At 37.9% G+C, this 16081-nt stretch overlaps 1 protein-coding gene across 1 annotated transcript in view; it reads left to right on the top strand.

Annotated features, from left to right (window-relative positions):
* LOC139952653 (axotactin-like) overlaps positions 1-16081 on the top strand; it is an 80653-nt gene that overhangs the window by 46365 nt on the left and 18207 nt on the right. Inside the window, exons 29-33 of the mRNA XM_071951857.1 lie at positions 187-337; positions 1777-1937; positions 3382-3490; positions 6108-6227; positions 7446-7606. Coding sequence (XP_071807958.1) covers positions 187-337; positions 1777-1937; positions 3382-3490; positions 6108-6227; positions 7446-7606 — 702 coding nt within the window. The remainder of the gene's footprint in view (positions 1-186; positions 338-1776; positions 1938-3381; positions 3491-6107; positions 6228-7445; positions 7607-16081) is intronic.

Below are 16081 nucleotides of genomic sequence, written 5' to 3'. Positions count from 1 at the left end.
ACAGCACCTCACCAAGTAATATTTTAAGGGAAGCTTTCTACTATCATTACCCAGACCTCTCTAAAGGTTTATGTTTCAAATAATAGCTAAGCCCCCCATCCCCTGCTAAAAACGCTTACTATTTAATTGAAGCTATACATGTATGATGAGGTTGAAATTAGTTGATGTGTGCTGTTGTATTCACAGGTTGACAATATTGGATATGAATATGAAACGTTAGAGCCTGTAGAAGAGACGGAGTTTAATGACAGACATGTCATGGTTGTTGGTGGAGTGGAAACCAACATGACAAGTTATGGGCTTGATGGCCTGCATGGTTATACTGGGTGTTTGACAGGTACGTTTTCTCATGCTACTCGCCCTTTGTTTAAGTATTTGGCTTTATCATTCTTGGGGTACAGGAACAGTTATTTTGTGCGTACATGTATAAGACGTATCTTATCTGACTTTCAAAGGTGTGCGTTATCTGATATTGATCAAATTCATCCTGAAAATCACTTTCTGAAATCTTGCATTTCTTTTGTAACATTATTCCTTTCTTTCCTCCAGGGTAATTTGACTTGTTATAATTTTTCTTAAAGGATGTGGGTACTTTTTGTAACACAAAACACAATGTCCACAGATTTACATTAAACTTACACTGTTTGAAGATAATGATAGTAGAAAGCGTACCTTAAAATATTGGTTGCTGAGGTGCTGTAGTTTTTTAGAAATGAGTTGAAAAATTTCATGAAAATACGTTTTGCATGCTAAAATAATTTTCGTCTCTTGATCACTGAGACGAAAATTAAGTTCATGACATTGTTTTACTCATTTCTCTACAGCAACTACAGCACGCAGCAAGTAATATTTTCAGAAAAGCTTTCTACTATCGTTATCTTTAAACTGTGTAAATTTAATGTAAATCTGTGGACATTGTGTTTTTTGTCCTACAAAAAGTTCATAGACCCTTTAAAATAAAACCTACATCATTCACGTTGTGTATAGTGCTTTAACAAAACTTATTGAAGAACAAAGTCCTTGCCAGGACTAGGTTTATCGTTCGTTCGTTCGTTCGTTCGTTCGTTCGTTCGTTCGTTCGTTTAGTTGGTTTATTTTTTGTTTATTTTATTGTTTGGTTGTTTTTGATGCTCGGCCTTGTTGATTTGTTGGAGTAAAATTTTCTTTAAACCCACTAAGCTACAGAAATATTTCCAGTAAAAATAAACAGGTTGATTTGGATCAAAGTGCTTAAAAAAGCTATTTCTCTATTTTAAGCATTCAGAGGCTTGATTTTCACCCTCCCACAATGTCCAAATACTCTGAGCTTCACAGGGCTTTGCCCCTGGACCTTCAGAGCCCCACCAGGAGCCGTCAGGCTGGACGCCACCTGTTGCATATCTATGAGCCCTCCCTATAAGACATAATACTGGTTGCACCATCATTGATGAAATCACTATCAAATAAACTTTATTTGTTGGTCCTATAAGGTATTTACAGTCACACAGGCTTGGACAGAGCAGTTTTCTCGGAGATCATGGAACTGCGGACATTTACTTTGCCATTGTTACTACAAGATGCAGAGTATAGAGATTTGGGGTTTTGATATTAGAATCATCTTTCAAAACCTTCAGAGGAAATCTGTGAATGGATGTTCTTCAGACAACTAAGTCGGAATTGTGCATTATTCCACTACTGCTGAAAATTGTTGTGTTCTGCAGTTCAGAGTTTGTATTACATATGTATATTGTTAGAAAAAAATCAGCAATTTATGTTTGTATTGTCCGTTCATGACAGGTTTAACATACAATGGGAAGCATCCTTTAGAAACCTTGTTTCGTAGTAATCCAGAGGAGGATCAGAGTAACACTGTGCATCGTCAACAATGTCAAATGTTTCAAGTAAAGGAAGATATTACCAAGGCAATAACACCAGTCATACCAACACAACCAATTATGGTAAGTCATTGCTCTCTACTAAATGATAGGTTAAAGACACTGGACACTAATGGTAATTGTCAAAGACCAGTGTTCTCACTTAGTGTATCTCAACATATGCAAGAAATAACAAACCTGTGAAAATTTGAGCTCAATATTAGTTGTTGAAGTTGCGCGATAATAATGAAAGAAAAGTTCTAAATCTGAGGTCTCAAAATCAAATTCGTGGAAAATTACTTCTTTCTTGAAAACTACATATATGTCACTTCAGAGGGAGTCGTTTCTCACAATGTTTTATACCATCAACCTCTCCCCATTACTCGTTACCAAGTAAGGTTTTATGCTGATAATTATTTGGAGTAATTACCGATAGTGTCCACTGCCTTAAGTTATACCTGCTGTAGCAGTGGACAATAAATGTTCTTTCTCTGTTCTATTTAAACAAGGGATTTACAGATACTGCTGTAAGTATACAATTGATTAATACCTATGAAATTATCATTTCCAAAGTTTGATTAAAATTAATGGAATTTGGACCAAGTATTTAGAATAATATTCCAATGATGTACATGTATAGACTAACAGATAGGTTTATAGCTGTACCTTGAACTTGTTGAACAACAAAAGATCATGGCCAAAACTGATTTGGTTTAATTATTCTAACCCTTACAAACATACAATGTATGATGTCAGAACGGCCTCATTTTGTGAGTTGTTTATAATTGAAGTCTAGACATACTCTGACTTTTCTTTTAAAGGGGTCACAATTTCATCAGCTTTCTCAAAGAGTATGTGCTTGTTCTTTCGGGATCCAGGGGCACACATACACACTGTTCAATCAATACACAGACCTTAAAAGAACCGTCTGTGAAAAATTTTGATTAGTGCAGCGATTTGACACAATATGATAGTAACCATGCTCTCTCGCTCTTGCTCTCTCTCACGGTATGATGCCAAATCACAAACCAGTATCCAATGTTTGTTAATGAAAAAAACATTATTTTTGGGGGGATCATCAAAGGCAAACAAAAATTTGTTTTGACCCCCAAAAATATGTCAGGGTAATAGTTAACATGTGCTCAGGGGAACAAAATCAGTATTTTTGCTTTTTTAAGAATCTCCTCCCTGAGAATAAGAATAACATTGAAATTATTACAAAATGTGTGCAAGTCAAATGCCTTGAAATTCCACAAGGTTTTATTACTAATTGAAATTTTCAAATGTTGGCAGCTATGCATGATTTTGCCTTGTAACTCTCCAAATTGTACTACATGTGGATCCCAGGATAGTACTACATGTACTATCCTGGGATCCACGGATACATGTACAGGTTGCTAAGATGTAGCCTTCTATATATGCTAAAGATGTAGTGGGTATTGATGTTCTATTTCAACCAAGTTTGACAATTTGCCCTTCAAGATAAATCACAGATGAATTGTTTATTAAGATGTTGCGTTGTTCACAGATGCGTACTATGCCACCTTGGAATTCTCAAGCAGTTCAGGGTGTTGAGATTTCTCTTCCAGCTGAGTTAGTATCATCATCTAAGATCAACTGGATCCTTATTGGTGCCGGTAAGACCCTACATTTCTTCAGAAATTCTTTGTACATAAATATGCTTGATCCACGATACTGTACTGCTAATTTTTACTGGTAGTTTTTACAATCGAGGACAATCATTTTACTAAGAAGCTACATTTGTTAATTTATTTGCTTTTTGGCGAGCTGCGAAGCAGTGCGAGCCTATATACCAATTTCTGCCCGGCAGTCCGCGTTCAGTGGAAATGTTAAAGTTTTTGGTTTTGAGTTGTTTTTTGGTGTACAAGCCCAAGTGAGATAGTTATATACTTGCCAGTAATTGTTGGTAATTTTCAGCTACATGTATGTTTTCCCATGTCAGTGAGTGGAAGGGGGTCTCTGAGATTTTCTAAAAATAGGTTTCCTAACATGACCATGTTACGTATCATCCTCTAGCGTTTGTTTTTGCTGGCAGTTGAAAGGCTGAGAGAATCATCCATTGGGATATTCCACTGTGTAGTTTACACAGGCAGTTGAGCAAGAGTCAAGCACCCTCGTGGTCGCATATACTTCACTTCCTATTTTGGATTACTCTGTTAGTTGTGATTATACTTGCTCTACTGTTTGAGAGAATGCCATCAAGGAAGTATTGTCTTCATCAGCTAATTTGCAATGATGACCATGATGGAGAAGCTCCAATAATCTCTCATTGCATCATCAGTAGCATAGGTGTGGTATTTCGTTTTGGTTATCGGAAAAGATCACCAAACACTGAGCCCTCTAACAGAATGCGTTAACCTGTTTGATTGAAATTAACCCACATCCTCAAAGTCTGTTTGCCTGTGTTGGTTTTTCTGTCTGATTTATTGCATTAAAATTTAAAGACACTGGACACTATTGGTTATTGTCAAAATCCAGTCTTCTCACTTGGTGTATCTCAACATTTGCATAAAATAACGAACCTGTAAACATTTGATCTTGATTGGTCGTCGGAGTTGCGAGATAACTATGAAAGAAAAAACCCCACCCTTTTCACACGAAGTTGTGTGCTTTCAGATATTTATATTTATATATTTTCATTTACTTTTGTTCTCCGGCATAAAAAGTACAATAATGCACATTAATTAGGTTAAAAACATTGAAAAATACAGCAGAGAGGAATTTAAATACACTATGATAAAAACATTGAAAAATACAGCTAAGAGCAATTTCAATACAGTAAAGAAAAAGAAACAGCTGGAGCCCGAAGGATTGCCTACACATGTAAAAGAAACACAGTTCCTGTCGAGAGGCTCTCCTCTCCAGTTGATCCTAAAAAGAACAACAATAAAATAGAATTATAAAAATATATAAGTATTCTTTATAGCAGCAAAAAAAAGCAAAGACGCATAAAAATAGACAAGCAAGGGCATACAAGCAAGGTAAAGACATGAAGAACGAAAAAAAGAAAAAAAAACAAAAAAACTTACAATTAAAATGAAACCATTACAATATGGATTAAATATTATATACAATGGCTAAAAAGATTGAGTTATGGGTGATTTTGTGTAAAGAACACCACGTATAGTATTAAGACACCTCAATGGGGAAGTTCCTAGGCACAAATTCTGAACATCAGTAGGAAGTGTATCCCAAAATCTTTGGGGAAAAAAGAGACAAGAGTACTTTAGAGAGTTCGTTCCAGCAAGTCTGTGTTTAAAAACCAGTTTATCATGTTTATCAATTTTACGTGAATTAGGTTCCGGTAAAAGATGAGTAGGTATGTCGTTCAACCTGAAAAGACACTTGACAATAAAAGAAACACTTAAAAACAGAAAACGGTTATACAAGGGGGGCAAGTGAAGTTGAGTGAGACGTTGTTCATAAGTAAGGGACCTGGCAACTCTATATGTGAAACAGGAGCAAGTGAACCTTCTTTGCACTGCTTCAAGGGACTGTATGTGGTTTTTCTGGTTCGGTCGCCACACAGATGCTTGATTTCGATACCTCAAATTCTAAACTTGAGGTCTCGAAATCAAATTCGTTGAAAATTCCTTCTTTCTTAAAAACTACGCCACTTCAGAGGGAGCCGTTTCTCACAATGTTTTATACTACCAACCTCTCCCCATTACTCGTTACCAAGTAAGGTTTTATGCTGATAATTGTTTTGAGTAATTACCAATAGTGTCCACTGCCTTTAAACTGTTGATAAGGGTTCAGAAATATTGTAATAGGTTCACCCAACATTTTGCTTCATCCTGAATTTGGTACTGGCACTTATGAAGTGGAAACAAATTAAAATAAACGACATTAAATGAAGGGCCACACATTACATTGTGAAGGATCACTAGGTGTATTCTGATTTATTTGTACGCATTTTGTGTTTATTAAAAGTTCATCAGTTTGTATGTGGCTTGTTTATGTTGTTGGGGCCCATACGGCATGATACATGATTTCACCTTCCAATATATGCCCCTAGTAATATCAAGCACCTATAAGAATTTAGGTAATAGAAATTTTAAAATACTTAATGTTTTGGTATTTTTTACATACATGTAGGTCCTTATACATGTAGGCTAAATTAGTCGGCAATATAGATTTTAATTCACACACACATTGATTTTAAGAATGATTGTGGTGTTTTAAAAAAAAACTGCAATATGAATTGACCATATTAAAATGTCTTATTTTCAGTTGCTGGTGGAGGCGTTGCTGTGTTGCTCCTTTTGTTATGTTGCTGTTGTATCCTCAGAAATAGCAAAAAGGAGAATGTAGTAATGGAGGAGAAACAGCATCTAGTCAAACCACAAGACGGTAAATATAATTCAACCTTAATTATTATTAATTGACTGTGGCAAACACAAGGACCAAGAGCTAACCAATAGTTTCAGTGGTTTCAGTCTCAGCTGCATACAGTATTTTTGGGCTGTAACGAATCTAAATTAAAGTCACCTGGAAATATAACTTTTATTTTTTCAAACATAAGAGTATATGTGACCCACTCTGTGAAAATGAGTCACTCACATGTCGCCCAATGCAATATTAAGTTACATGTACGGACAGTTTAATGTGGAAAATATAAAAAAATAAAATATAAAATAAAGCTATGAATAAAGCTATGAATACAACAGTTTTGTGATCATAACAAAATGTATAATTTATAATTTATAAATGTATAATTTGTGTCCTTTTGCACACAATGGTAGTTTAAAATATAATTTTACTTGTAATTCGTTTTTCAAAATAACTTGGTGTAGTGGCTAATTTCAAACAGGAGTAACTCAGCAAAGCGATACACCTCAAAGCTAGACACATCCCAAATTACTGCTGATGATGTGTTCTTTCCAGCCATGCATATAACTCAATTCCTGAATCTGCCTACATCTGACTCATTTTCACAGAGCGAGTCACATATGTTTAGTAACAATAAAACATTTTTTTTAGTAACTGTCAAGATTTATATGTTTAAAAAATAGTTATAGTTGTTTGGGGGTTGACTCCGCCTACCCCTTTTGTGATGTCAATCGAGGCAGACTTTGCCTTGATGCGTAGAGTAAACACATGTCCGAAGTACATGCAACTTGTCCAAGTCATTGAGTTTGTACGTTTCAAAAAATGTTGTTTCTTGCATTTCTTCCGGCAATGCCGACCAAGTGTATTGCTGCTGGATGCAGCAAAACAACTATAGATGGGGTCAGTCTGCATGGCTGGTCAGACTCACAAGAGCAATAGTGCCTAGTGGTCTGACGTCTTTTTTAGCACTGTGCAGCATTTTCTCTTAAATATCGCGCCTCGGTTGACGCCACGAACAGCGCCTTCTCCTAAATTTGTAAATAAGATGAGAACTAATTTGTTAGAACCTTAGTTAACTGTTTGTTCACATTCCACTCATCAAAACACATTATATTTGTGACAAAAGCTTTATTTTGACAAAATACCACTTCCAAGCGACTTTAATTTGTGTGCACATAGTTTGCTTTGGCCTGTAAGATGGTAAACTTGGTTTGTTTATCTGTTTGTTTATTTCTCTAGAAATCCATGTTGTGCATGCAGTACGTCAAGAAGCTGCAGAGGCACAATGCATGGATGCTCCACCTCCTGAAGAGACACAAAGAACCCCACCACATGGTATCCCAGAGTATGTTACTCCAGTACACGGTACCCAAACTTCTAGTCAGGTATCAATGCAACAGGTAAAATAACGCTTCCTTAAATTTGGGATATAGGGCCATTCCTTCATTTAGGTTATCATTAATTACCTGTTTTGCATGCACAGAGCTAACTCGTTCTTTTGAGAAAAAAAGCTGACGTATTCTTTAAGGGTTTCAATTTTTCCTAGGAATGAAAGTGCATCTGAGGAAATATCTGAAGTAAAATTAGTATACTCGTTTTGGGTCTGTTTGGCACTTGTCTCATATTCGTACTTGTGCATTACACTTTCACACTTAAACATTTGGTACTTCCAGCTTTTGTTCAACATCATGTCTTTTTGGTATAAACACTTACACGATTTTAATACTGGTATTAAAAACATTCTTTTAAGTTGGAGCAATCAGGAGAAAGTGCTATCTGAAGAAATACAAATGTGGGGATTTTGCTCACAACAGTAATTGATATTAAGACACACAAAAAGAGAGGAGTCGTAAAAAGATGAATTTGAGCAGTGAACTCATTCTTGCGTGGATGCAATACGGTCTGGGGGTCCATGGTTTGACAGCCTGTCTGCTTATGGCTGGCCCCGGCCTTATGCAGAGAGATGGCAGGCCATTTACAAATAAAAACTTGTTTTATTTCTTTCAAAATCTGCAAACTTTTATTATTTATTCTCATTTTAAATGTAATAAAGTGAAAGGTCGCAAATTCAAAAGTCAATTGCCAAAGGCAAAGATTGCAAAAAGTCAAAATCTAAACTGTTTCAACACAAGGTAAAATCTATACTCAATGCCCTCATTATCTACATTCATGCATTCATGCACCTTTTGCATTGGTAGTGGATACTGCCAACCTTGTAATATTTGGGGGCGAGAACATTTTTTGGCAACCGCAAAAAAGCGATTCCCAGCCACTTTAGTTGATTTACCTTACTTACACTATGGTGTTATCTCTTTGAGAGACCCTAAATCTGACTCATGTGTACAAAATACAATCCATAGAAATCTCATTTTCACCCGGTTCAGATACATCCAATGTGACCATGAATCATATTTATCATGATGATACATGTATATATAAAAATACAAATGTGTTATATTTACAACCCCAGACTAGTCACATGCACCAGTTACCACATCCAGTAACACCCATTCCCTTTTTTGCATCTCTGTGGAGACATCTTTTTTCTTTCCAATGTCCCTGTAGTTAAGATCTTCCCGTACACTTTGTACACAACATTTCTTGTGGAGCACCCAGGTCTTTAGAATTTCCTTATGGAGTCCTTTTATTTTCCTTTTTTTCTGTTTTGTCCTTGGTCTCATAAAGTAGTGAAAATGAAATCATTATACAAACACATTTTTAACAATGTTAATTTTTAATGAAATAAATGGGTTGCTTTTTAAGTAACCCCAAATACAACAATTAATTTAGAGTGAAGCTTAATTTGGAACTTTGGTATTAAAGTTGTCAAAATCTTTTAGGATTTTCTGAGTTTAAGTTCTAGACATTTGTTGTCAATAAGCTGTGTATTGTTAAATAAAACTCCACAACCTTTTACTCTAATAAGTTGAATTAACTGACTGCTTTATTTATACAGTATTTCATTTTTAAGATGTTTTAGTGGAAACTCTTACCCGGTTCTGAGTTGGGTCATTTGTAAGTTGTTCTTCCTGTTTGTAGGTAAAGATAACGACTTGATGTTGGTTTGTTAAGGCTTCTCTGATTTGTATCTCTCATGTACTCCATGTGAATTCAAATTATTCCTATAGACATTAGGATCCATTTCATTTAGAAACAACCACAGGCATGTTAGGCTTGCAAAGTCTCTAATTGTAGCAATGGTGGCTCGTTTGGATCACAGTGCTTCAAAAGAAACTGCCTAGAACTGGCATCGAAAATGCTCCTCCTATAAAACCCACTTGTATTTGATATAACTCTCGAAGCAGGGTACATAGGGAAGGCTGAAAGAAGGGTACATGTACATGTACACTGTACATACATTTTACATGTAGGTATCGCTTAGCTTAAAGAAGGATACATAGCTAGTATCGCTAAGCTGAAAGGAGGGTACATACATTGTAGCTAGTATCACTAAGCTGAAAGAAGGGAACATGGGTACCACTATGCTGAAAGAAGGGTACATGCGGCATGTACATAGGTATCGCTAAGCTGAAAGAAGGATACATAGCTAGTATCGCTAAGCTGAAAGGAGGTTACATACATTGTAGCTAGTATCACTAAGCTGAAAGAAGGGAACATGGGTACCACTAAGCTGAAAGAAGGGTACATGCGGCATGTACAAAGGTATCGCTAAGCTGAAAAAAGGCTACATAGCTAGTATCGCTAAGCTGAAAGGAGGGTGCATACATTGTAGCTAGTATCACTAAGCTGAAAGAAGGGAACATGGGTACCACTAAGCTGAAAGAAGCCTGGGTACATACATACATGACACATAGGTATCACTAAGCTAAAAGAATGGTACACAGGAATCACTTAGCATAAAGGAGGCTACATAGCTAGTACCACTTAGCTGAAAGAAGGGAACATACATGACATGTAGATATGACTAAGTTAAAAGAAGGGTCCAAGGTACATGTGTATCACTAAGCTAAAGGGAGGGTACGTACATAGATATCACTAAGCTAAAAGAAGGGTAGATAGGTATTCAAGAATACATTTATTTCCATACTCTCATAAAAGAATAACAACAGTTATACATGTATTACGGAGTAAAGCAAAACATTATCACTAAGCTGAAAGAAGAGTACATGTACATACATGACGGTATCACTCGGCTGACAGAAGTGTGGGTTTGGGTTCCGGTTCCGGTTGTGTCCTTGAGCAAGATGCGCTACTATAATTGCTTCTATTCACCCAGGGGGATAAGCAAGGGTAGAGGTTGATATTGTGTATGAAAACATTCTTTGGAGCACTAACCGTCGATTTCGCCAAACTGTTCCTAACTTAGGAATAACCTTCGGACTTGGGACGAGTTAAGTTCCGCATCAAAAGGTGTAAGACGCATAGAATCCATTCTAAGTTAGGACAGGTTACTTTTCCTAATTTGAAGTAGGATTAATCCAAGCGTTTCATGAAAATTGGCTGCAGGGCACTAATGTAAAGCGCATTGAGACGTTTTATGTGAAATACGCTACAATGTATATATCAAAACTTGTTACTATTATTATTTTTATATAGTTATCACTTAGCTAAAAGAGGGGAACAGCTAGAGGTATCACAAAGCTGCAATAATATTATTTTCTTATATGCACTGTAGCGCATTTCACAATAACCGTATCAATGCGCTTTACATTAGTGCCCTGGTCAATGGGCCAATAACATCCCTTTAATCTTTCTCAGCTCCCTGGGTAGTATACAACCTATTGTGGGCAACTGTAGCACTCCAAAGGCTTTTTCATTCATATCATCAACCTCTACCCTGAAAGAAGGGTAGGGCCTACATAGTTATCACTAAGCTAAAATAAGGGTAGATAGGTATCACTATACATGTAGGTATCACATTTCATCACTGACTATTACCTTTCAAGTTTCATTGCAATTGCTCTTTGGGAACTATGCACAAAAAACATACAAACAAACAAACAAACAAACCAAAATATTTCAACAAATATTTGAAAATTAACGAAGAGCTGTTTTACTGCACTGCGCTATATAATAATAATATTTGACTTTATGTAGCGCTTTTTCACTCTCGAACGGGTGTCTCAAAGCGCTTCAAATTATTACCCTTGGTCACTGGGCCTTAATTCACTCCTTAAACCCCAGCTCCCTTGGGAGTATACAGCCTCGTGCAACAAATGCGCTACTCGGCTAAATCAATCACAAGAACCATCTCTGCCCTCACAGGTCCCCATTTACCCCTGGGTGGAGAGAAGCAATTATAGTTAAGTGTCTTGCTCAGGGACACAAGTGTCATGACCGGGATTCGAACCCACACTCTGCTGAACAGAATCAGCAGAGCTTGAATTTGGTGCTCTTAACCGCTCGGCCACGACACCCCATACATGTATGCAAGTAACTTGTTTGTGTAAGAAAAACTCCCAGGTGCCTGTATAGATCGAGCTCAAATTCGCGCTCATCAAACACAAGCCAGATGCTGCGCTTCGCGCGGCACCCGCTAATTCTGCAAATGTAGCGTGGTGCAAGGTAGTGACAGGGGGGGGGGCGTAAGTGGAGGGGTGCAATTAGAGTCACAATATAAATCACTGTGGCAAGCAGTCCATCTTAAGTTAAGACGAATCCGTGAGTGCTTTGTGAAATCGTACACTTGCCTGTCTTTTTGCCCCATAGACTATACTTTGCCGAAGCAACTAAAAAAGAGATGATCGATATTTGTTCCTGCCAACAAATTTGTGTGTGTACCACTCGGTGTACAATAGAAAATACAGCAATTTCATGAACATGCATTCAAAGTCATGCATTTTCCTCTAATCCTGCTCAAACTAGTGTTTCTTTTTAGCTCTGAAAGGCAGTGGACACTATTGGTAATGACTCAAAATAATTGTTAGCATAAAAACTTACTTGGTAACAAGCAGAGGAGAGCTGTTGATAGTATACAACATTGTGAGAAATGGCTCCCTCTGAAGCGGCTCTCTCTGAAGTAACGTAGTTTTCGAGAAAGCGGAATTTTCCACAAATTTGATTTTGAGACCTCAGAATTAGATTGTGAGGTCCGTGACAACTTCGTGTGACAAGGGTGTTTTTTCTTCCATTATTATCTTGCAACTTCAACCACCAATTGAGTTCAAATTTTCACAGGTTTCTTATATTGTGCATATGTTGAGATGCATCCAGTGCAAAGACTGGTTTTTAACAATTACCAATAGTTTCCAGTGTCTTTAATGCATTCAATTTCGTTTTTCTTTTAATGTCAAACCATTTCAAATTAGAATTTAAAAACAATTCAAATGAAATAAAATCTTACAACCATAAAGGGTCTTTATACAATTTAAACAGAAACTATTGTTATTCTTGAATGTTTCAACCAGTCTTGCCCTACATTAATCACTGCTCTGTACCGACCTCAGGCAGCCATCTTTTTAGCCAAAATTGCTTTGGCCTTCACTTGGAGACAATGCCAAATAACTTTCCCTGATCTGCCTTTAAATAGGCAGCTATACGAATCAGAAAGCACATAACATAGAATTTGAGTTTAAATGCAAACATTTGGAAAATGTTTGCTCATAAATGGTTGACTAGGTCTTGCTACTGGCTTTTACAAAATTTAATGATTCTTGTGGCCTAGTGAAATTGAATAACTCTCTTTGACTGTTAAATGCTGATTCAACGAACATTCATTTTCAAACTAAATTGAATTAGCCAGGAGTTAAAATGAATAGATTTTTGATGAAATTGGCCGGGAAACCAATAAAAAAAACCAATTATTTAGAGTCCTTTCCCGTCTTACAGAGTGGTAGCTACTTTGCAGCGCCCTCAAGGCACCTTAAACCCGTCAAACACATTACAGGATCCTGTAAGGTCCAGGTCACCCTGTAACATTGCAACCAATTATTTAATATCAAGAACTACAAGGTATAATGGATGTTATATTTGCATTGGAGATAAAGAATATTAATTGGTTTTACCAATTCACTGATAACGTTTCGCCTCTCCCCCCCCCCCCCTTCTTGAGAACTACATCGATGATGCTGGTGGCAAATAGGTCCGACAACAAGGCTGAAATCATTTAAAAGGTTTCCGTAAAAGTCATCCCTCGTCCCTGTGGCGGTTGTCAAGATAGGATCGGTCTGCCAAGTTGTCCGACGTTGAACAAAAAGAAAGGTGCAATCGTCCACCCATTTAAAGTTGTTTTCCTCTCCTTTATTGAAGAGTTTCCCCAGGGTAGATATGTTGTTAGTTCAGAAGAACCCTGGGGCAACAGGACCCAGTCCCTCAGAATGAACCAAACAGCCAGTGGATCTGCTTAGGCAGTCCCCTCCGCCTGCAAAAAATGCAGTGTGTGTTTGGTGATCGCTGCCCAGTCAGGTACAGATATAAAAGTTCATCCTGGGGCCAACATGTAAAAGGGTGGTTGAAAAACCTGCTGACTTGTTTTGGCTTGTGTAGAGCTCAATACCTGGCAACAGTATGGTATCTTGGCTTGGCTCCATTTTTACCTGCCATGCCTGCAGATTTGAGGTCTATAATGCTGGTTGCCATATTTAATCCGGTAGAACTTCTGCTTTACTAACATTCAACAATGTTTGACATTGGTGAACGATTTGTGCAAGGAGCGTTAGTAAAGACCAGGCAGTCAGAGACCAACACCAAGACTTGACCCACAGTCCAAGGGGGGGGGGACCACAAAAATGGGTCTTGGTCTCAACAACTACATCACTGAAACTGTTTGGACAAAAAGTTGCTTTGAGTACTCATGGTGCGGCTAGGAAACAACAGAGCCTTGACACTTAAAACACGGTAGAGGGACTGTCGCTTTCTCGTTTTACCGATGACACATTTCTATCCATCAACTTATCCCGAGGTATCAGTTGGTGAACAGTTGTAATCAACGTTATAGCCCCTTTCCCACAGTAGGTCTCTAGCCCTCCAGCCTCTTTATTTCAGACAGATATTTTGATGGGAATGTGGCACCAGAGTGTGTCTGACCTGGTTCCTCCTATTATATCGGGATGTTTGAGCATAAAACCAGGCTTTCTGCTTCTTCTTACACATTCACTCTTGCAATGCTGAGATGTAGTACAAAGATTCTACAATCTAGATTGTTTAAGAACAATTGTGCTATAGTCCAGGTGCCCAGATCATTCATTCATGTGAAAGTGGCACAACAGTCAAACTCATTGGGTGTCATGGCCTCAACAGGTACATGTATGATAGGAAATAACAAAAATGCACTGCTACTGGGTTTAGCAGGGGCATGGATTCCTTCCCTCGACATCTCTTGATTTCATCTAAAATGTCATCTTCTTGTAGCCCGTTACCGAGAGCGGCTTTTTAGTCTTATTGGGAACAACCTTGCATATACAATGTAACAAAGCAAACAACCAAATGTTGTGCAGCAAGGTATATAACACAACTAAGAGAATGACACCAACACCCATAATGTGATCGTGTAAACCAGTTACATTTTATACATGGTGTAAGCTTCAAATCCTGCCTTAAAATGTGTGTCATTTATTACATTTACAAAACCACCCAAGGCTCCCTCTTCCAGAAAACCAAATAGAATCCTGCATCTCTTCTACAAAATAATTTATCCAAAGTGGGGGCTACACATGTACATGTACATGTAGTTCTATGGGGGCTACACATGTACATGTACCTGTAGTTCTATGGGGGCTACACATGTACATGTACCTGTAGTTCTATGGGGGCTACACATGTACATGTACTTGTAGTTCTATGGGGGCTACACATGTCCATGTACCTGTAGTTCTATGGGGGCTACACATGTACATGTACTTGTAGTTCTATGGGGGCTACACATGTACATGTACCTGTAGTTCTATGGGGGCTACACATGTACATGTACTTGTAGTTCTATGGGGGCTACACATGTACATGTACCTGTAGTTCTATGGGGGCTACACATGTACATGTACCTGTAGTTCTATGGGGGCTACACATGTACATGTACTTGTAGTTCTATGGGGGCTACACATGTACATGTACCTGTAGTTCTATGGGGGCTACACATGTACATGTACCTGTAGTTCTATGGGGGCTACACATGTACATGTACTTGTAGTTCTATGGGGGCTACACATGTACATGTACCTGTAGTTCTATGGGGGGCTACACATGTACATGTACCTGTAGTTCTATGGGGGCTACACATGTACATGTACTTGTAGTTCTATGGGGGCTACACATGTCCATGTACCTGTAGTTCTATGGGGGCTACACATGTACATGTACTTGTAGTTCTATGGGGGCTACACATGTACATGTACCTGTAGTTCTATGGGGGCTACACATGTACATGTACCTGTAGTTCTATGGGGGCTACACATGTACATGTACCTGTAGTTCTATGGGGGCTACACATGTACATGTACTTGTAGTTCTATGGGGGCTACACATGTACATGTACCTGTAGTTCTATGGGGGCTACACATGTACATGTACCTGTAGTTCTATGGGGGCTACACATGTACATGTACCTGTAGTTCTATGGGGGCTACACATGTACATGTACCTGTAGTTCTATGGGGGCTACACATGTACATGTACTTGTAGTTCTATGGGGGCTACACATGTACATGTACCTGTAGTTCTATGGGGGCTACACATGTACATGTACCTGTAGTTCTATGGGGGCTACACATGTACATGTACTTGTAGTTCTATGGGGGCTACACATGTACATGTACCTGAAGTTCTATGGGGGCTACACATGTACATGTACCTGTAGTTCTATGGGGGCTACACATGTACATGTACTTGTAGTTCTATGTGTATAAAGACATGTTCTCTGTTTTATTCTTCTTCACCTGTTTTTGTTTCTCTTTACTAAGCCTCAGTTGAGAAAAAACTAC

The sequence above is a fragment of the Asterias amurensis genome, chromosome 20, assembly GCF_032118995.1.
Source record: "Asterias amurensis chromosome 20, ASM3211899v1".
NCBI lineage: Eukaryota > Metazoa > Echinodermata > Asteroidea > Forcipulatida > Asteriidae > Asterias > Asterias amurensis.
The sequence above is the reverse complement of the archived record's forward strand: the minus strand, read 5'-3'. Positions and strand labels throughout refer to the sequence as shown.